Genomic DNA, 20,545 nt, shown 5'->3' on the forward strand with positions numbered 1-20,545 from the left:
GTGGCAAACAGGACACGCGAGTTGTTACTGCAGCTTCCAATTATTTCAGAAAAATATCTTTCCCTAGTTCTACATAAGATTAGGTTGTACATGTTCAGCTTTTCTTTGTAAATCTCTTTTTGAACCTGGAGCTTTGACTTGCGCCATTTCCGTTCGGCCCTGCGGCACTCCCTTTTCTGTGCCCTGACCGAATCATCATTTCTCCACGGCGCCTTCTGCTTATTTTTAACCATTTTAGCCTTTATAGGGGCGATGGTGTCCAGAACATTCAAAACACTAGATGTAACAGAGTTCAACAAATCATTTACATTAGAACATGAGACATTTTCAAAGTTTATCATTTCCATAAACAGTGCACCTGTGCCATCACTTATGTGTCTCCTCTGAACAACTGCAGGACCAACCGGAGGTTGGGGAGAAACAGACAGGTCAAAGAAGACACAGAAATGATCAGACAGAGCAACATCGATCACATTAACATTTGAAATATTTACCCCCTTTGTAATTATGAGATCTAGAGTGTGTCCTTTGCTGTGGGTGGGGCCTCTCACATGCTGAGTAAGACTGAAGGTTTCAAGGACAGCATCAAGCTCTTTAGCGTTTCTGTCACAAATATTATCAACATGCACATTGAAATCACCTGTAATGACCAAACCATCAAAGTCTGTGCATATGACTGAAACATCTCAGTAAAATCATCAATAAAACTTTGGCAGTGCTGGAGAGGCTTGTATAAAACAATGAAGAGAATGGATGGAGACCGTTTTAGCTCCATTTTAAAGGATACATACTCAAATGATGAAAACACCCCAAAAGACAACCTGCGGGTCATTATTTCATCTCTAAAGACAGCACAGACTCCACCCCCTTTTTTGTTTTCTCGTGTTTCAGATTCAAACTTAAAGTTGGGTGGAGCAGATTCTATCAGAACTACATTTCCTGTGTTTTTGTCAAGCCATGTTTCAGTTAAAAACATAAAATCAAGATTATAAGAAGAAATAAAAATATAGCCGCAAGCGGCAATGATCGGCCCTCGCCACGCCGCCGCCACGCCGCCGCCACGCCGCAAGAGGAGCCCCAATTGTCCTTTTATTACGCCTACTGCTGAATCTGTGACGCTGTCACATCTTCTCCCCTTTGTTTTACCATCAAAAAGCTATTTTATTTTGAATTCTTGGCAAAATGTGCGGCTTTGCTGCACAGACACCGTGACTCTTTGAATGAAAATGTGGATAACTTTTGATGGTCTTGAAGATGAGTCTCACCAAATTTCAGGTTAATAGGGCTGACGCCCTGGGAGGAGTTTGTGAAAGTCTAAAGTGTAAACATGAAAGGTTTCGGTCATCGTTACGGCAACGCCATAACAATTATGACATGAGTCATTGACTTTTTTGATGGGGATGCTAAAATTGAGTTGTGTGTCAAATTTCATATAATTTCGCAAAACTAAACATTTAACCTCCATATAAAATCTGTAGGGGGCGCTGTGGCGCCAAATGAATTTATTTCACTTCAAGTAGGTTTAGGGCAAAGAGTTTAACAACTGATTCTAATTTGACGCAATTCGGACTTTATCTGTGCAAACGGCAGAAATTTTAAATATGGGAGATTTCTGAAATTCTAGCTACAGTTTGCGGCTTCGCCGCTCAGAGACCGTGAGAGGTATCAATGTAATTTGGATAACTTTTGATGTCCCAGTCCTCAGTAGCATTTTCACCAAATTTCAGCTTTTTAGGGCCAACGCCCTGGGAGGAGTTCGTAAAAGTACGACGTTTGGAAAAACTCCGAAGTCATGTTTAGCCATTTTTGAAGCAATATGGCCGACATTTGGTTGGGCGGACGGCATTGCCGTAATAATATTTTTTACTTCTCTTGTCACCATCTACCTCTGCGCCAAATTTCATGATTCTACGATCAGATTTTTTTTGGGTCATTTCCCATCTCTCAATGCATTTTTGGTACATTTGGTGGCGCTGACGCGCCAATTTTTTTTATTTTAGAAAAGGGAAATAGCCAGAATGTAGAGAGGCACGATTTTTAGAGGTGTGCAAATTTTTGTGACTTTTCGTCAATGTTCACTGGGTGAAAAATAGGGGGGTTGGTCCCGAGAAGAAGAAGAAAGAAAGAAAGAATAATATTCCGATGCGAAAACAATGTTTCCCATTTTTCAAATATCATAAACTATACATTTTCGGAAAGCGCTCGCGCTTTCCTACCTCATGGTGTGGGTCCCTGGTCACTGACGGGTACTTTCGATAATTTTGAGTGGGCTCCGCCCACTTTGTGTTTTTGGCCCTCTATACAGTAATAATGTTCAATTTTTGCATTACATGCTTATATGCACGGAACATGCAAGAGATGGGGAACGTATTCGTGAGCTACTTAGCGCAAATGAGTGCTTTATATGGGGATGACGACCGCGAAGCGGTCGTCATCCCAATGTAAAGTGCTCGTTTAGTGCGAACTTTTGCACGGGCTTCGCCCGTTTACAACGGTAATGTTCCATTTTCCTACAACTAATTAGTATGCACGGGGCGTGCATGAGTGGAGGAGTGCGTTAGTGAGTGTTTGGAAGTGGGCGAGCGCTTCGCGCTCGATTTCGTGCGCACTACGTGCGCACTTTCGCAGCCGTGCTTCGCACGGCCTTACGAGATTAATAGGCCTCTCGCCAGCTTGTGGCGCTCGGGCCTAATTATTAATTAAGAGAGATTTGTTACATAAGGATCTGACATTTAGCACAGCAAGTTTCAGACTAGTTTCAGTGGGACTGGGCTTTATCTTTTCACAGGGAATATGAATCACATTTGATGACCGCTTGATGATGTTATGTTTGTTTCACCTATAAAAGGTGAACTTTGTAAATGTGAAGTGAGGCAGGGACAGAACGACCTTGTCTTAGGGAGAGAGAGGTGTTTATCCACTGAGCACGTGAAGAAACCTCCACCCTCTCTCACCCTAAGACTACGACGACGGCTGCTGCTGCTGCTGAACCGCACATGGGGAAGTCTGTTCCTTCAGTGTGAATGTAAATCCCGGGGAAAGATTCAAAATTGGATGAAGATGAATCTGACACATATTTTCAGACTAAAGCAGGACTAAAGCAGGTCTAAAGCAGGACTAAAGCAGGTCTAAAAAAGGTCTAAAGCAGGACTAAAGCAGGACTAAAACAGGTCTAAAGCAGGACTAAAGCGGGTCTAAAGCAGGTCTAAAGCAGGACTAAAACAGGTCTAAAGCGGGACTAAAGCAGGTCTAAAGCGGGACTAAAGCGGGTCTAAAGCGGGTCTAAAGCGGGACTAAAACAGGTCTAAAGCAGGACTAAAACAGGTCTAAAGCGGGACTAAAACAGGTCTAAAGCGGGACTAAGGCGGGTCTAAAGCGGGTCTAAAGCGGGACTAAAACAGGTCTAAAGCAGGACTAAAGCAGGTCTAAAGCAGGACTAAAACAGGTCTAAAGCGGGACTAAAGCGGGACTAAAGCGGGACTAAAGCGGGACTAAAGCAGGACTAAAACCGGTCTAAAGCGGGACTAAAGCGGGACTAAAGCGGTCTAAAGCTGGACTAAAGCGGGACTAAAGCGGGACTAAAACAGGTCTAAAGCGGGACTAAAGCGGGTCTAAAGCAGGACTAAAAAAGGTCTAAAGCAGGACTAAAGCAGGACTAAAACAGGTCTAAAGCGGGACTAAAGCAGGACTAAAGCAGGACTAAAACAGGTCTAAAGCAGGTCTAAAAAAGGTCTAAAGCAGGACTAAAGCAGGACTAAAACAGGTCTAAAGCGGGACTAAAGCAGGACTAAAGCAGGACTAAAACAGGTCTAAAGCAGGTCTAAAGCAGGTCTAAAAAAGGTCTAAAGCAGGACTAAACCTTTAGGTAAAAAGATCCCAAACTCAGTTGATAGATTATTTTATTCAACTTTTTCTTTTCAGGAATGTGTTTAAAAATTCAAAGTAAAGCTTTATTTAAAACGACAAAGTGCAAAAATCATGAAGGAAAAAGACATTTAACAATTTTAAGAAATGAAATTCAGAATTCACATCATTAAAGACAAATCCAGTTCAGACTCAGTTCCATTTGTGTCAAATAAAAAATCAAGTTTTAAACGTTCAAACAGATCAACATGAAATCACCAATAAATAATAAAACCATTAGTAAAAGGACCGCAAAGCATCATGGGTAATGGGTCCTCTTTGAAAAACACCAACGCGAGTCGTTTCCATGGAGACCAAACATCTGGAGTAATCGGATTACCGACATCTGGAGTAATCGAATTACCGACATCTGGAGTGATCGGATTACCGACATCTGGAGTGATCGGATTACCGACATCTGGAGTAATCAGATTACAGACATCTGGAGTAATCAGATTACCGACATCTGGAGTAATCGGATTACAGACATCTGGATTGATCGGATTACAGACATCTGGAGTAATCGGATTACCGACATCTGGAGTAATCGGATTACAGACATCTGGAGTAATCGGATTACAGACATCTGGAGTAATCGGATTACAGACATCTGGAGTGATCGGATTACCAACATCTGGAGTAATCAGATTACGACATCTCAGATTACCGACATCTGGAGTAATCGGATTACCGACATCTGGAGTAATCGGATTACAGACATCTGGAGTAATCGGATTACAGACATCTGGAGTGATCGGATTACCGACATCTGGAGTAATCGGATTACCGACATCTGGAGTGATCGGATTACCGACATCTGGAGTAATCAGATTACGACATCTGGAGTAATCAGATTACCGACATCTGGAGTGATCGGATTACAGACATCTGGAGTGATCGGATTACAGACATCTGGAGTAATCGGATTACAGACATCTGGAGTAATCGGATTACCGACATCTGGAGTAATCAGATTACGACATCTGGAGTGATCGGATTACCGACATCTGGAGTAATCGGATTACAGACATCTGGAGTAATCGGATTACCGACATCTGGAGTGATCGGATTACCGACATCTGGAGTGATCGGATTACCGACATCTGGAGTGATCGGATTACCGACATCTGGAGTGATCGGATTACCGACATCTGGAGTGATCGGATTACCGACATCTGGAGTAATCGGATTACAGACATCTGGAGTAATCGGATTACAGACATCTGGAGTAATCGGATTTGAAGGTTTGGGACAAGGACAAAACAATCGAAATCTAAGAAAAAAAAGTGTTTTTGTTGTTTTAATTCTTTGTTTAAAGAGTTTTTGGTTCCAAAGTGTCTCTGTGTGTGTGTGTGTGTGTGTGTGTGTGTCTCTGTGTGTGTGTGTCTCTGTGTGTGTGTGTGTGTGTGTCTCTGTGTGTGTGTGTGTGTGTGTCTCTGTATGTGTGTGTGTGTGTGTGTCTCTCTGTGTGTGTGTGTGTGTGTGTGTGTGTGTCTCTCTGTGTGTGTGTGTGTGTGTCTCTGTGTGTGTGTGTCTCTGTGTGTGTGTGTGTGTGTGTGTGTCTCTGTGTGTTCGGATTACCGACATCTGGAGTAATCGGATTACAGACATCTGGAGTAATCGGATTACCGACATCTGGAGTAATCGGATTACAGACATCTGGAGTAATCAGATTACCGACATCTGGAGTAATCGGATTACCGACATCTGGAGTAATCAGATTACAGACATCTGGAGTAATCGGATTACCGACATCTGGAGTAATCGGATTACAGACATCTGGAGTAATCGGATTACCGACATCTGGAGTAATCGGATTTGAAGGTTTGGGACAAGGACAAAACAATCGAAATCTAAGAAAAAAAAGTGTTTTTGTTGTTTTAATTCTTTGTTTAAAGAGTTTTTGGTTCCAAAGTGTCTCTGTGTGTGTGTGTGTGTGTGTGTGTGTGTGTGTCTCTGTCTCTGTATGTGTGTGTGTCTCTGTGTGTGTGTGTCTCTGTGTGTGTGTGTGTGTGTGTCTCTGTCTCTGTATGTGTGTGTGTCTCTGTGTGTGTGTGTGTGTGTGTCTCTGTATGTGTGTGTGTGTGTGTGTCTCTGTGTGTGTGTGTCTCTGTGTGTGTGTGTGTGTGTCTCTGTATGTGTGTGTGTGTGTGTGTCTCTGTGTGTGTGTGTATGTGTGTCTCTGTGTGTGTGTGTATGTGTGTCTCTGTGTGTGTGTGTGTCTCTGTGTGTGTGTGTGTCTCTGTATGTGTGTGTGTGTGTCTCTGTGTGTGTGTGTATGTGTGTCTCTGTGTGTATGTCTCTGTGTGTGTGTGTGTGTCTCTGTGTGTGTGTCTCTGTGTGTATGTCTCTGTGTGTGTGTGTGTGTCTCTGTGTGTGTGTGTGTATGTGTGTCTCTGTGTGTGTGTGTGTCTCTGTGTGTATGTCTCTGTGTGTGTGTGTGTGTCTCTGTGTGTGTGTCTCTGTGTGTGTGTGTGTGTGTGTGTGTGTTCAGTCTGGTCACTGTGTTCACCTCCCAGAGTTCAGATGAGCTCGACTGACAGGTGGAATGGCCAATCAGGATCAGGCCTGGTCCACCGTCTCATCTAAGAGTCAAGAGTCATTTATCCTGCTCTAAAGTGAAAGAGGGATTCTGATCCGTCACATGGTCCGTCACATGGTCCGTCACATGGTCCGTCACATGGTCCGTCACATGGTCCGCCTGTCACATGGTCAATTTTGAGGGAAAAAGAAAGGAAAACAAATATCTCGTAGAAACAGATTTCGACCGTTCTGAGAAGAATTTAGTTTGAAATGATGACATTTGATTGCACAGTTCTGTCAGAGTTTGGCAGAGGGAGGCGTGGCAGAGGGAGGCGTGGCAGAGAGAGGCGTGGCAGAGGGAGGCGTGGCAGAGGGAGGCGTGGCAGAGGGAGGCGTGACCAGACCCACTGTATTCTGGATCTAAACGGAGAAAAGCTTTACAATCAGAGGCTGCTCCACGGCTGTGCCGGGGATTGTGGGTAATAGGGTTTGTAGTTTGGAAGCGGCGCTGGTCTGTTTTCTTCTCCTGTGAAACTCACAGCAGCAGCAGGTGCATCATGGGTAGTGTAGTCTATGAGATGGCCTTGGCTTCAGGTAAAAAGGCCTCCCAGTATTTAATCATCTGCAACAGAAGTACACGCCCACATATGGTTTTACTGAAGGACACGCCCACAAATGGAAGTACACGCCCACATATGGTTTTACTGAAGGACACGCCCACAAATGGAAGTACACGCCCACATATGGTTTTACTGAAGGACACGCCCACAAATGGAAGTACACGCCCACATATGGTTTTACTGAAGGACACGCCCACAAATGGAAGTACACGCCCACATATGGTTTTACTGAAGGACACGCCCACAAATGGAAGTACACGCCCACATATGGTTTTACTGAAGGACACGCCCACAAATGGAAGTACACGCCCACATATGGTTTTACTGAAGGACACGCCCACAAATGGAAGTACACGCCCACATATGGTTTTACTGAAGGACACGCCCACAAATGGAAGTACACGCCCACATATGGTTTTACTGAAGGACACGCCCACAAATGGAAGTACACGCCCACATATGGTTTTACTGAAGGACACGCCCACAAATGGAAGTACACGCCCACATATGGTTTTACTGAAGGACACGCCCACATATGGTTTTACTGAAGGAAGTTGTGCGTCTCACCTGTTGTTGCGAGTGCAGCAGACTCTCCATGTACCTGATGATCGTCTCTTTAAAGTCCTTCACTCGCTCTTTCTACAAACACAAGAAACACAAACCAGATTATGAGAGCCAAAGATCCAGTCATAATTCAGTCATAATCCAATCATAGTCCCATTTAGAATAATCACTTAAAACAGGCATGATGGTGACACATCACAGTCGGGCCACAGTCGGGCCACAGCCGGGCCACAGTCGGGCCACAGTCGGGCCACAGTCGGGCCACAGTCGGGCCACAGTCGAGTCACAGTCGGGCCACAGTCGAGTCACAGTCGGGCCACAGTCGGGCCACAGTCGGGCCACAGCCGGGCCACAGTCGGGCCACAGTCGGGGGCCAGTCGGGGGCCACAGTCGGGGGCCACAGTCGGGCCACAGTCGGGTCACAGTCGGGTCACACTCGGGCCACAGTCGGGCCACAGTCGAGTCACAGCCGGGTCAGTCGGGTCACAGTCGGGCCACAGTCGGGCCACAGTCGGGCCACAGCCGGGTCAGTCGGGCCAAGGTCGGGTCACAGTCGGGTCACAGTCGGGCCACAGTCGGGCCACAGTCGGGCCACAGCCGGGTCAGTCGGGCCACAGCCGGGCCACAGTCGGGCCACAGTCGGGCCACAGTCGGGCCACAGTCGGGTCACAGTCGGGCCACAGTCGGGGGCCACAGTCGGGTCAGTCGGGTCAGTCGGGCCACAGTCGGGTCACAGTCGGGCCACAGTCGGGCCACAGTCGGGTCACAGTCGGGTCACAGTCGGGCCACAGTCGGGCCACAGTCGGGTCACAGTCGGGGGCCACAGTCGGGGGCCACAGTCGGGCCACAGTCGGGCCACAGTCGGGCCACAGTCGGGCCACAGCCGGGTCACAGTCGGGTCACAGTCGGGCCAAGGTCGGGTCAGTTGGGTCACAGTCGGGCCACAGTCGAGTCACAGTCGGGCCACAGTCGGGCCACAGTCGGGCCACAGTCGGGCCACAGCCGGGCCACAGTCGGGCCACAGTCGGGGGCCACAGTCGGGGGCCACAGTCGGGCCACAGTCGGGTCACAGTCGGGTCACACTCGGGCCACAGTCGGGCCACAGTCGGGCCACAGTCGGGCCACAGTCGGGCCACAGCCGGGTCAGTCGGGCCAAGGTCGGGTCACAGTCGGGTCACAGTCGGGCCACAGTCGGGCCACAGTCGGGCCACAGCCGGGTCAGTCGGGCCACAGCCGGGCCACAGTCGGGCCACAGTCGGGCCACAGTCGGGCCACAGTCGGGTCACAGTCGGGCCACAGTCGGGGGCCACAGTCGGGTCAGTCGGGTCAGTCGGGCCACAGTCGGGTCACAGTCGGGCCACAGTCGGGCCACAGTCGGGCCACAGTCGGGTCACAGTCGGGTCACAGTCGGGCCACAGTCGGGCCACAGTCGGGTCACAGTCGGGGGCCACAGTCGGGGGCCACAGTCGGGCCACAGTCGGGCCACAGTCGGGCCACAGTCGGGCCACAGCCGGGTCACAGTCGGGTCACAGTCGGGCCAAGGTCGGGTCAGTTGGGTCACAGTCGGGCCACAGTCGGGTCACAGTCGGGCCACAGTCGGGTCTCACCTCGAAGCGCGACACTTCTTTGCGGATGGTTTTAGAGATCTGCTCAAAGTCTCTCTCGCCCTGAGACACTTTCAGCTCCAGCTGCAGAAAACACAACAACAACGTCAACCACCACAACAACAACATCAACAACAACAGTTTTTTACACGATTAACACAAACGAGCGTCCAACACGAGTGACGCTCCAAAACTGGACAAGAACTGACTTCATAAAACAGGAGGAACTAGTGTAAAGGCAAATAAAGCTCCAGTGCGGGACATTTCAGCCAAAATACAAAACTAAATACAAGCTTTTAACACAATAAATACTTCTTCATAAATCAAATCTAAATCCTCCTGAATGAGTCACAAACACGTTTAGTAAGTTTGTGCAGCGGTGAAAAGCAACGAAAATGCAACAGAAAGTGATAAAAGCGACAGCTAGTGTGTGTGAGGGGCGTGGCTAAAGCTGGTGTGTGTGCGGGGCGTGGCTAAAGCTGGTGTGTGTGAGGGGTGTGGCTAAAGCTGGTGTGTGTGCGGGGCGTGGCTAAAGCTGGTGTGTGTGCGGGGCGTGGCTAAAGCTGGTGTGTGTGAGGGGTGTGGCTAAAGCTGGTGTGTGTGCGGGGCGTGGCTAAAGCTGGTGTGTGTGCGGGGCGTGGCTAAAGCTGGTGTGTGTGCGGGGCGTGGCTAAAGCTGGTGTGTGTGCGGGGCGTGGCTAAAGCTAGTGTGTGTGAGGGGCGTGGCTAAAGCGAGCGTGGACAGGAACAGTTTTGCTTCATTTCTTTGATTTCTCTGCAAAGCCTCTACGAGATATTACTTGAAATGTGACAGTGAAACTTTAGAATGGAGCAGAAGGTGAGAGGGTGAGAGGGTGAGGGGGTGAGGGGGTGAGGGGGTGAGGGGGGGTGAGAGGGGGTGAGGGGGGGGTGAGAGGGGGTGAGGGGGTGAGGGGGGGTGAGGGGGGGTGAGAGGGGGTGAGGGGGGGTGAGGGGTGAGGGGGGGTGAGAGGGGGTGAGGGGGTGAGGGGGGGTGAGGGGGGGTGAGAGGGGGTGAGGGGGTGAGGGGGGGTGAGAGGGGGTGAGGGGGGGTGAGAGGGTGAGGGGGGGTGAGAGGGTGAGGGGGTGAGAGGGGGTGAGGGGGGGTGAGAGGGGGTGAGGGGGGGTGAGAGGGGGTGAGGGGGGGTGAGAGGGGGTGAGGGGGTCCTACCTCCTCTAGCTCCTGTGGGTGACGCATGAAACAGCAAAACAAATACAATTAAAAACAGCCAAAAAAAGACTCACAATGTCACAAGAGAAAAACATCAAGTTTGATCTGGTAATTTAGTGTTTCACAGTCACACGTTTATGACCAATGAGACTTATTATATATCATATATATAATATATATCATATATTTAGGATTTAAAACATGAACGTTGGACTGGACATTGTGACGTCTTTAGCTGAAGTTAGTGTTTGTTTTTTATTAGTGAAGCAAAAGTCAAGAAAGAAATGTGAATTCAACAAATCTGTGAAGTCTGGTTTAGTCCTGGTTTAATCCTGGTTTAGACCTGGTTTAGTCCTGGTTTAGTCCTGGTTTAATCCTGGTTTAGACCTGGTTTAGTCCTGGTTTAGACCTGGTTTAGTCCTGGTTTAGTCCTGGTTTAGTCCTGGTTTAATCCTGGTTTAGACCTGGTTTAGTCCTGGTTTAGACCTGGTTTAGACCCGGTTTAGTCCTGGTTTAGTCCTGGTTTAGTCCTGGTTTAATCCTGGTTTAGTCCTGGTTTAGTCCCGGTTTAATCCTGGTTTAGACCTGGTTTAGACCCGGTTTAGTCCTGGTTTAGTCCTGCTTTAGACCTGGTTTAGTCCTGCTTTAGACCTGGTTTAGACCCGGTTTAGTCCTGGTTTAGTCCTGGTTTAGTCCTGGTTTAGACCTGGTTTAGTCCTGGTTTAGTCCTGGTTTAGACCCGGTTTAGTCCTGGTTTAGACCTGGTTTAGACCTGGTTTAGAACTGGTTTAGACCTGGTTTAGACCTGGTTTATACTTGTTCTTCTTTAATTGCGTCTCGGTTGAGCTCCTCTGTTTCGCTGTAAAACAGTTTTTCTCGTTTCGTAAAAAGCCTGAAGTGTCAAAATAAAAGGCTTGTTTTGTTTTGGCGTCGTGTCCGAAAAAGAGTCTCGTTCTGACAGATGGAGGTAAATATCATCCTCCATCACAGAGAAGAGAGGAGGAGAGAGAGAGAGGAGGGAGGAGGAGGGAGAGAGGAGGAGAGAGAGGAGGAGGGAGGGAGAGAGAGAGGAGGGAGGAGGAGGGAGAGAGGAGGAGAGAGAGGAGGAGGGAGGGAGAGAGAGAGGAGGGAGGAGGAGGGAGAGAGGAGGAGAGAGAGGAGGAGGGAGGGAGAGAGAGAGGAGGGAGGAGGAGGAGAGAGGAGAGAGGAGGAGAGAGAGGAGGAGGGAGGAGGGAGAGAGAGAGGAGGGAGGAGGGAGAGAGAGGAGAGGAGGGAGGAGGAGAGAGAGGAGGAGGGAGGAGAGAGAGGAGGAGGGAGGAGGAGAGAGAGGAGGAGGGAGGAGGAGAGAGAGGAGGAGGGAGGAGGAGGGAGAGAGAGGAGAGGAGGGAGGAGGAGGGAGAGAGAGGAGAGGAGGGAGGAGGGAGAGAGAGAGATGGGGGAGGGGAGAGAGAGAGAGAGGAGGGAGGAGGAGGGAGGAGGGAGGAGGAGGAGGAGGAGAGAGGAGGAGAGAGGAGGAGAGAGAGGAGGGAGGAGGGAGAGAGAGGAGGAGGGAGGAGGGAGAGAGAGAGGAGGGAGGAGGGAGAGAGAGAGGAGGGAGGAGGAGGAGAGAGGAGGGAGGAGGAGGGAGAGAGAGGAGAGGAGGGAGGAGGAGGAGAGAGGAGAGAGGAGGAGGAGAGAGGAGGGAGGAGGAGAGAGAGGAGGAGGGAGGAGGGAGAGAGGAGGGAGGAGGAGGGAGAGAGGGGGGAGGAGGGGGGAGAGGAGGAGGGAGGAGGGAGAGAGGAGGGAGGAGGAGGGAGAGAGGGGGGAGGAGGAGAGAGGAGGAGAGAGGAGGAGAGAGGAGGGAGGAGGAGAGAGAGGAGGAGGGAGGAGGGAGAGAGAGAGGAGGGAGGAGGAGGGAGAGAGGAGGAGAGAGAGGAGGAGGGAGGGAGAGAGAGAGGAGGGAGGAGGAGGAGAGAGGAGAGAGGAGGAGAGAGAGGAGGAGGAGGAGGGAGAGAGAGAGGAGGGAGGAGGAGGAGAGAGGAGGGAGGAGGAGGGAGAGAGAGGAGAGGAGGGAGGAGGAGGAGAGAGGAGAGAGGAGGAGGAGAGAGGAGGGAGGAGGAGAGAGAGGAGGAGGGAGGAGGGAGAGAGGAGGAGGAGGAGGGAGGAGAGAGGGGGAGGAGGGGAGAGAGGAGGAGGGAGGAGGGAGAGAGGAGGGAGGAGGAGGGAGAGAGGGGGGGAGGAGGAGGAGAGAGGAGAGAGGAGGGAGGAGGAGGAGAGAGGAGGGAGGAGGAGAGAGAGGAGGAGGGAGGAGGGAGAGAGAGAGGAGGGAGGAGGAGGGAGAGAGGAGGAGAGAGAGGAGGAGGGAGGAGGGAGGGAGGGAGGAGGGAGAGAGAGAGGAGGGAGGAGGAGGAGAGAGGAGAGAGGAGGGAGGAGAGAGGAGGGAGAGAGAGAGGGGGGAGGAGGAGGGAGAGAGGAGAGGAGGGAGGAGGGAGGAGGGAGGAGGAGAGAGGAGGGAGGAGGAGGGAGAGAGAGAGAGGTGGGAAGAGAGAGGAGAGCGAGGAGGGAGGAGAGAGGAGGAGAGAGGAGGGAGGAGGAGGGAGAGAGAGAGAGGAGGGAAGAGAGAGGAGAGAGAGGAGGGAGGAGAGAGGAGAGAGGAGAGAGGAGGAGGAGAGAGGAGGGAGGAGAGAGAGAGGAGGTGGGAGGGGGAGAGAGGAGGGAGGAGGAGGGAGAGAGGGGGGAGGAGGGTGTGAGAGGAGGAGGGAGGAGGGAGAGAGGGGGAGAGGAGGGAGGAGGGGGGAGGAGGAGGAGAGAGGAGAGAGAGAGGGAGGAGGAGGAGAGAGGAGGGAGGAGGAGAGAGAGGAGGAGGGAGGAGGGAGAGAGAGAGGAGGGAGGAGGAGGGAGAGAGGAGGTGAGTGAGGAGGGGGAGGAGGGAGGGAGGGTGGAGGGAGAGAGAGAGGAGGGAGGAGGAGGAGAGAGGTGAGGAGGGGAGGAGTGAGGAGGGAGAGAGAGGGGGGAGGAGGAGGGAGTGAGGAGAGGAGGGAGGTGGGAGGAGGGAGGAGGAGAGAGGAGGGAGGAGGAGGGAGAGAGAGAGAGGAGGGAAGAGAGAGGAGAGCGAGGAGGGAGGAGAGAGGAGGAGAGAGGAGGGAGGAGGAGGGAGAGAGAGAGAGGAGGGAAGAGAGAGGAGAGAGAGGAGGGAGGAGAGAGAGGAGGAGGGAGAGAGAGGAGAGAGGAGAGGAGGGAGGAGAGAGGAGAGAGAGGGGGGAGGAGAGAGGAGAGAGAGGAGAGGAGGGAGGAGAGAGAGGAGGAGGGAGAGAGAGGGGAGAGGAGAGGAGGGAAGGAGAGAGGAGAGAGGAGAGGAGGGAGAGAGAGAGGGGGGAGGAGAGAGAGGAGGGAGGAGAGAGAGAGAGGAGGGAGGAGGAGGGAGAGAGAGGGGGGAGGAGAGGAGGAGGAGAGAGAGGGGGGGAGGAGAGGAGGAGAGAGGAGAGAGAGGAGAAAGAGGAGAGGAGCCTGACAGACCGAAGTAAGGGAAAACACAGACATGACAGCTTCAACTAAAGGCTCTGTGCACGAGGAGAACACGAACACGGGGAGAATACGGGGAGAACACGGAGGAACACGGGGAGAACAAACAGGGAGAAGTGAAAATCCTGTTGAAACCAGGAGAGAGAAGAGCGCTGCAGGCTGAGCGGCTGAGCGGCCGAGCAGCCGAGCGGTGTGAGCGGCCGAGCGAGCAAGTGAGTGAGCGGCTGAGTGAGTGAGCGGCTGAGTGAGTGAGCGGCTGAGCGAGTGAGCGAGCAAGTGAGTGAGCGGCTGAGCGAGTGAGCGGCTGAGCGAAGTGAACGGCTGAGCGAGTGAGTGAGTGAGCGGCTGAGCGAGTGAGCGAGCAAGTGAGTGAGTGAGTGAGTGAGCGGCTGAGCGGCCGAGCGAGTGAGCGGCCCGCGCGAGCAAGTGAGTGAGTGAGCGGCCGAGCGAGTGAGCGGCCGAGCGAGTGAGCGGCTGAGCAAGTGAGTGAGCGGCTGAGCGAGTGAGCGGCTGAGCGAGTGAGCGGCTGAGCGGCTGAGTGAGCGTGTATCAATCTGGAAATTAAATATGAACTGTATTATACTTCATGTTTTGCTGAATGTTGGCGAGTCTAAATAAAGCGCAAAAGAGCGACACTAAAGCAGGACTGGACGGGTCAGGAGAAGGTTCTGAGCGCGTAGTGAAGCGCTGCAGGCTCTTTACCTCCTTCATCTCGTCCTTGGCCTGCTGCAGTTTGTCCGGTTTGTTGGTGAACTGAAGTTTGGCCTCGGCCTCTCGTTTCTTCTGGAGCAGCATCTGAGTGTCCTGCCACTTCTGCCACGCCTTCACCCGATGCTCGAACACGCCCTGACCACAACAAACGGCCGTTCAGAAGAGCCGTTAGCTTCCCTCACGCCGAGCGGTCGCGCGCGCGTTAGCTTCCCTCACGCCGAGCGGTCGCGCGCGCGTTAGCTTCCCTCACGCCGAGCGGTCGCGCGCGCGTTAGCTTCCCTCACGCCGAGCGGTCGCGCGCGCGTTAGCTTCCCTCACGCCGAGCGGTCGCGCGCGCGTTAGCTTCCCTCACGCCGAGCGGTCGCGCGCGCGTTAGCTTCCCTCACGCCGAGCGGTCGCGCGCGCGTTAGCTTCCCTCACGCCGAGCGGTTCGCGCGCGCGTTAGCTTCCCTCACCCCGAGCGGTCGCGCGCGCGCGCGTTAGCTTCCCTCACCCCGAGCGGTCGCGCGCGCGCGTTAGCTTCCCTCACCCCGAGCGGTCGCGCGCGCGCGTTAGCTTCCCTCACCCCGAGCGGTCGCGCGCGCGCGTTAGCTTCCCTCACCCCGAGCGGTCGCGCGCGCGCGTTAGCTTCCCTCACCCCGAGCGGTCGCGCGCGCGCGTTAGCTTCCCTCACGCCGAGCGGTCGCGCGCGCGCGTTAGCTTCCCTCACGCCGAGCGGTCGCGCGCGCGCGTTAGCTTCCCTCACGCCGAGCGGTCGCGCGCGCGCGTTAGCTTCCCTCACGCCGAGCGGTCGCGCGCGCGCGTTAGCTTCCCTCACGCCGAGCGGTCGCGCGCGTTAGCTTCCCTCACGCCGAGCGGTCGCGCGCGTTAGCTTCCCTCACGCCGAGCGGTCGCGCGCGTTAGCTTCCCTCACGCCGAGCGGTCGCGCGCGTTAGCTTCCCTCACGCCGAGCGGTCGCGCGCGTTAGCTTCCCTCACGCCGAGCGGTCGCGCGCGCGTTAGCTTCCCTCACGCCGAGCGGTCGCGCGCGCGTTAGCTTCCCTCACGCCGAGCGGTCGCGCGCGCGTTAGCTTCCCTCACGCCGAGCGGTCGCGCGCGCGTTAGCTTCCCTCACGCCGAGCGGTCGCGCGCGCTCGTTAGCTTCCCTCACGCCGAGCGGTCGCGCGCGCGTTAGCTTCCCTCACGCCGAGCGGTCGCCGCGCGCGTTAGCTTCCCTCACGCCGAGCGGTCGCGCGCGCGTTAGCTTCCCTCACGCCGAGCGGTCGCGCGCGCGTTAGCTTCCCTCACGCCGAGCGGTCGCGCGCGCGTTAGCTTCCCTCACGCCGAGCGGTCGCGCGCGCGTTAGCTTCCCTCACGCCGAGCGGTCGCGCGCGCGTTAGCTTCCCTCACGCCGAGCGGTCGCGCGCGTTAGCTTCCCTCACGCCGAGCGGTCGCGCGCGTTAGCTTCCCTCACGCCGAGCGGTCGCGCGCGTTAGCTTCCCTCACGCCGAGCGGTCGCGCGCGTTAGCTTCCCTCACGCCGAGCGGTCGCGCGCGTTAGCTTCCCTCACGCCGAGCGGTCGCGCGCGTTAGCTTCCCTCACGCCGAGCGGTCGCGCGCGTTAGCTTCCCTCACGCCGAGCGGTCGCGCGCGTTAGCTTCCCTCACGCCGAGCGGTCGCGCGCGTTAGCTTCCCTCACGCCGAGCGGTCATACGTGTTACAATACAATAAAATTAACTGAATTAAAAATTATCAATCCAACTGATTTTCTAAACTAATAAAATCACAAACAAAAGAGAAGAGTGCAAAGAAAAAATCCTTTCAGTCATATGCGCAGCTAAACAAAACTGTTTTTAGCTTAGATTTGAACATTGTCAGAGTTGAAGCCTGTCTCACATCTTCAGGAAGACTGTTCCAGATTTTAGCTGCATAAAACTGAAACGCAGATTCCCCATGTTTAGTCCTGACTCTGGCACCAGCAGGAGGCCGGTCCATGTTTAGTCCTGACTCTGGCACCAGCAGGAGGCCGGTCCATGTTTAGTCCTGACTCTGGCACCAGCAGGAGGCCGCTCCATGTTTAGTCCTGACTCTGGCACCAGCAGGAGGCCGGTCCATGTTTAGTCCTGACTCTGGCACCAGCAGGAGGCCGGTCCATGTTTAGTCCTGACTCTGGCACCAGCAGGAGGCCGGTCCCTGAGGTCCTCAGAGTCCGAGATGGTTCATATGGCACTAACATGTCCAAGATGTACTTTGGTGCTAGGCCATGGAGAGACTTGTACACAAGCAGAGCTGCTTTAAAGTCTCTTCTCTGAGCCACAGGGGGCAGTGCAGAGACCTGAGAACAGGACTAATGTGATCATACTTCCTGGTTCTAGTCAGGACCCGAGCAGCAGCGTTCTGGATGTACTGCAGCTGTTTTACAGCTCGTTTGGAGAGACCAGTGAGCGGCCTTTACAGTCTAATCTACTGGAGACAAACGCATGGATAAGTCTCTCTAAATCTGGTTTTGACACTATATTTTTGATTTTGGCAATGTTTTTTAGATGGTAAAAAGCTGCTGATGTTATTGATTTGACGTGTTGAAGTTCAAGTCTGAGTCCATTATTACCCCCAGATTTCTAATTTGGTTTGTAGGTTTTAGAGCGAGACTCTGGAGGTGACCGCTAACACTTCTCTTTGTTTCTGTGACAAAGACGATTATTTCAGTCTTGTCTGAGTTCAGCTGGAGAAAGTTGTTGCCCAGAAGTCGTGCGCGTTAGCTCTCCTCACCTTGACGGTGCTCGGCAGTCGCGGGCGTTAGCTCTCCTCACCTTGACGGCGCTCAGAAGTCGTACGTAGTCTCCGATGAGCTCGGACAGGAGGCAGAAGTCGCCGTTGGCCTGCTCGCTCTGCAGCGTCTCCATCTTCTCCTCGACCTCAGCTAACTGCGACAGGGCGCGGGACAGAGCCGTGTGGTCCTCGCTGTTGCCCAACATGGCGGCCGAGCGAGCGAACTGCGACGTGTTCAACGACAGCTCTGAGGAACATGGACAGGAACACGCTCACGGGAATTCAAACGTACCAAGACGAACGAGGAAGAGAAGTCCATCAGTCAGATTGAGCTCCACATTAATAACATGCAACATGGACTGAAACGTTCCAAAATGTCTTTACGGATTAAAGCGCGTGTGCTAATTAGCTCCGCGGCGCTAGCGACTGTGTTCAGACCTTTCCTGTGGCAGACGAGCGACTCGATGGAGCCGTGGAGCTTCCTCAGCTGAAGGTCCAAGTTCTCAAAGTGCTGCTGCTTCTCCTCGAACCACTGCCAGAGTGCACAGAGACGCAAACATGAGGCACCAGGGTATTCTATATATATATATATATATATATATATATATATATATATATATATATATATATATATATATATATATATATATATATATATATATATATATATATATATATATATATATATATATATATGTATATATGTATATATATATATATATATATATATATATATATGTATGTATATATGTATATATATATATATATTTATGTATTGTATAACTGTGTATGTTTATATATATATTTATGTATTGTATAACTGTGTGTATATATATATATTTATGTATTGTATAACTATGTATGTTTATATATATTTATGTATTGTATAACTGTATATATATATATATATATTTATGTATTGTATAACTGTGTGTATATATATATATATATATATTTATGTATTGTATAACTATGTATATTTGTTTGTGACTTCAGGCTCGTTCATCTTGACGGTCCTTTTATTGTTTTGTATTATGTCCATATTCTTTATTTAATTGCGCACTTAATATATTAATTGCGCGCTTAATAGAATTGCTTTGTTATTGCACATTAGTGTCTCACCGTGTCGGACTCGTTCATCTTGATGGTCATCTTGTTGACCGCGTCGGCCGCTTTGTTCATCATCCTCATGAGTCCAGCTCCGCTCAGAGCCTGAGTGTTCACGGCACGAGCCAGCTGCAAACAGACGTATAAAGTGTGTAAAGACAGCTGCAAACAGACGTGTAAAGTATATATAAAGACGACTGTAAACAGACGTGTAAAGTATATATAAAGACGACTGTAAACAGACGTGTAAAGTATATATAAAGACGACTGTAAACAGACGTGTAAAGTATATATAAAGACGACTGTAAACAGACGTGTAAAGTATATATAAAGACGACTGTAAACAGACGTGTAAAGTATATATAAAGACGACTCTAAACAGACGTGTAAAGTATATATAAAGACAGCTGCAAACAGACGTATAAAGTGTGTAAAGACAACTGCAAACAGACGTGTAAAGTATATATAAAGACAGCTGCAAACAGACGTGTAAAGTATATATAAAGACAGCTGCAAACAGACGTGTAAAGTATATATAAAGACGACTGTAAACAGACGTGTAAAGTATATATAAAGACGACTGTAAACAGACGTGTAAAGTATATATAAAGACGACTGTAAACAGACGTGTAAAGTATATATAAAGACGACTGTAAACAGACGTGTAAAGTATATATAAAGACGACTGTAAACAGACGTGTAAAGTATATATAAAGACGACTGTAAACAGACGTGTAAAGTATATATAAAGACGACTGTAAACAGACGTGTAAAGTATATATAAAGACGACTGTAAACAGACGTGTAAAGTATATATAAAGACGACTGTAAACAGACGTGTAAAGTATATATAAAGACGACTGTAAACAGACGTGTAAAGTATATATAGAGACGACTAAACAGACGTATAAAGTATATATAAAGACGACTGTAAACAGACGTGTAAAGTATATATAAAGACGACTGTAAACAGACGTGTAAAGTATATAAAAAGACGACTGTAAACAGACGTGTAAAGTATATAAAAAGACGACTGTAAACAGACGTGTAAAGTATATATAAAGACGACTAAACAGACGTATAAAGTATATATAAAGACGACTGTAAACAGACGTGTAAAGTATATATAAAGACGACTGTAAACAGACGTGTAAAGTATATATAAAGACGACTGTAAACAGACGTGTAAAGTATATATAAAGACGACTGTAAACAGACGTGTAAAGTATATATAAAGACGACTGTAAACAGACGTGTAAAGTATATATAAAGACGACTGTAAACAGACGTGTAAAGTATATATAAAGACGACTGTAAACAGACGTGTAAAGTATATATAAAGACGACTGTAAACAGACGTGTAAAGTATATAAAAAGACGACTGTAAACAGACGTGTAAAGTATATATAAAGACGACTGTAAACAGACGTGTAAAGTATATATAAAGACGACTGTAAACAGACGTGTAAAGTATATATAAAGACGACTGTAAACAGACGTGTAAAGTATATATAAAGACGACTGTAAACAGACGTGTAAAGTATATATAAAGACGACTGTAAACAGACGTGTAAAGTATATAAAAAGACGACTGTAAACAGACGTGTAAAGTATATATAAAGACGACTGTAAACATACGTGTAAAGTATATATAAAGACGACTGTAAACATACGTGTAAAGTATATATAAAGACGACTGTAAACAGACGTGTAAAGTATATATAAAGACGACTGTAAACAGACGTGTAAAGTATATATAAAGACGACTGTAAACAGACGTGTAAAGTATATGTAAAGACAGCTGCAAACAGACGTATAAAGTATATATAAAGACTGTAAACAGACGTGTAAAGTATATATAAAGACGACTGTAAACAGACGTGTAAAGTATATATAAAGACGACTGTAAACAGACGTGTAAAGTATATATAAAGACAGCTGCAAACAGACGTATAAAGTGTGTAAAGACAACTGCAAACAGACGTGTAAAGTATATATAAAGACAGCTGCAAACAGACGTGTAAAGTATATATAAAGACAGCTGCAAACAGACGTGTAAAGTATATATAAAGACGACT

General features: G+C 50.1%; 1 protein-coding gene across 1 annotated transcript in view; it reads right to left on the reverse strand.

Annotated features, from left to right (window-relative positions):
- Positions 1 to 3,882: 3,882 nt before the first annotated feature.
- The window catches only part of snx2 (sorting nexin 2), a 32,307-nt gene continuing 15,644 nt past the window's right edge, over positions 3,883 to 20,545 (reverse strand). The window contains exons 9-15 of the mRNA XM_072433221.1: positions 18,483 to 18,596; positions 17,799 to 17,892; positions 17,402 to 17,607; positions 14,606 to 14,749; positions 9,218 to 9,298; positions 7,614 to 7,685; positions 3,883 to 7,048 (exon numbers count right to left, since the gene is read on the reverse strand). Of these exons, the coding sequence (XP_072289322.1) occupies positions 6,998 to 7,048; positions 7,614 to 7,685; positions 9,218 to 9,298; positions 14,606 to 14,749; positions 17,402 to 17,607; positions 17,799 to 17,892; positions 18,483 to 18,596 (762 nt within the window). The 3' untranslated portion in view covers positions 3,883 to 6,997. The remainder of the gene's footprint in view (positions 7,049 to 7,613; positions 7,686 to 9,217; positions 9,299 to 14,605; positions 14,750 to 17,401; positions 17,608 to 17,798; positions 17,893 to 18,482; positions 18,597 to 20,545) is intronic.

Source organism: Eucyclogobius newberryi, unplaced genomic scaffold (assembly GCF_026437365.1).
Source record: "Eucyclogobius newberryi isolate DKJ021-1_F unplaced genomic scaffold, fEucNew1.0.hap1 SCAF_6, whole genome shotgun sequence".
Classification (NCBI taxonomy): domain Eukaryota; kingdom Metazoa; phylum Chordata; class Actinopteri; order Gobiiformes; family Gobiidae; genus Eucyclogobius; species Eucyclogobius newberryi.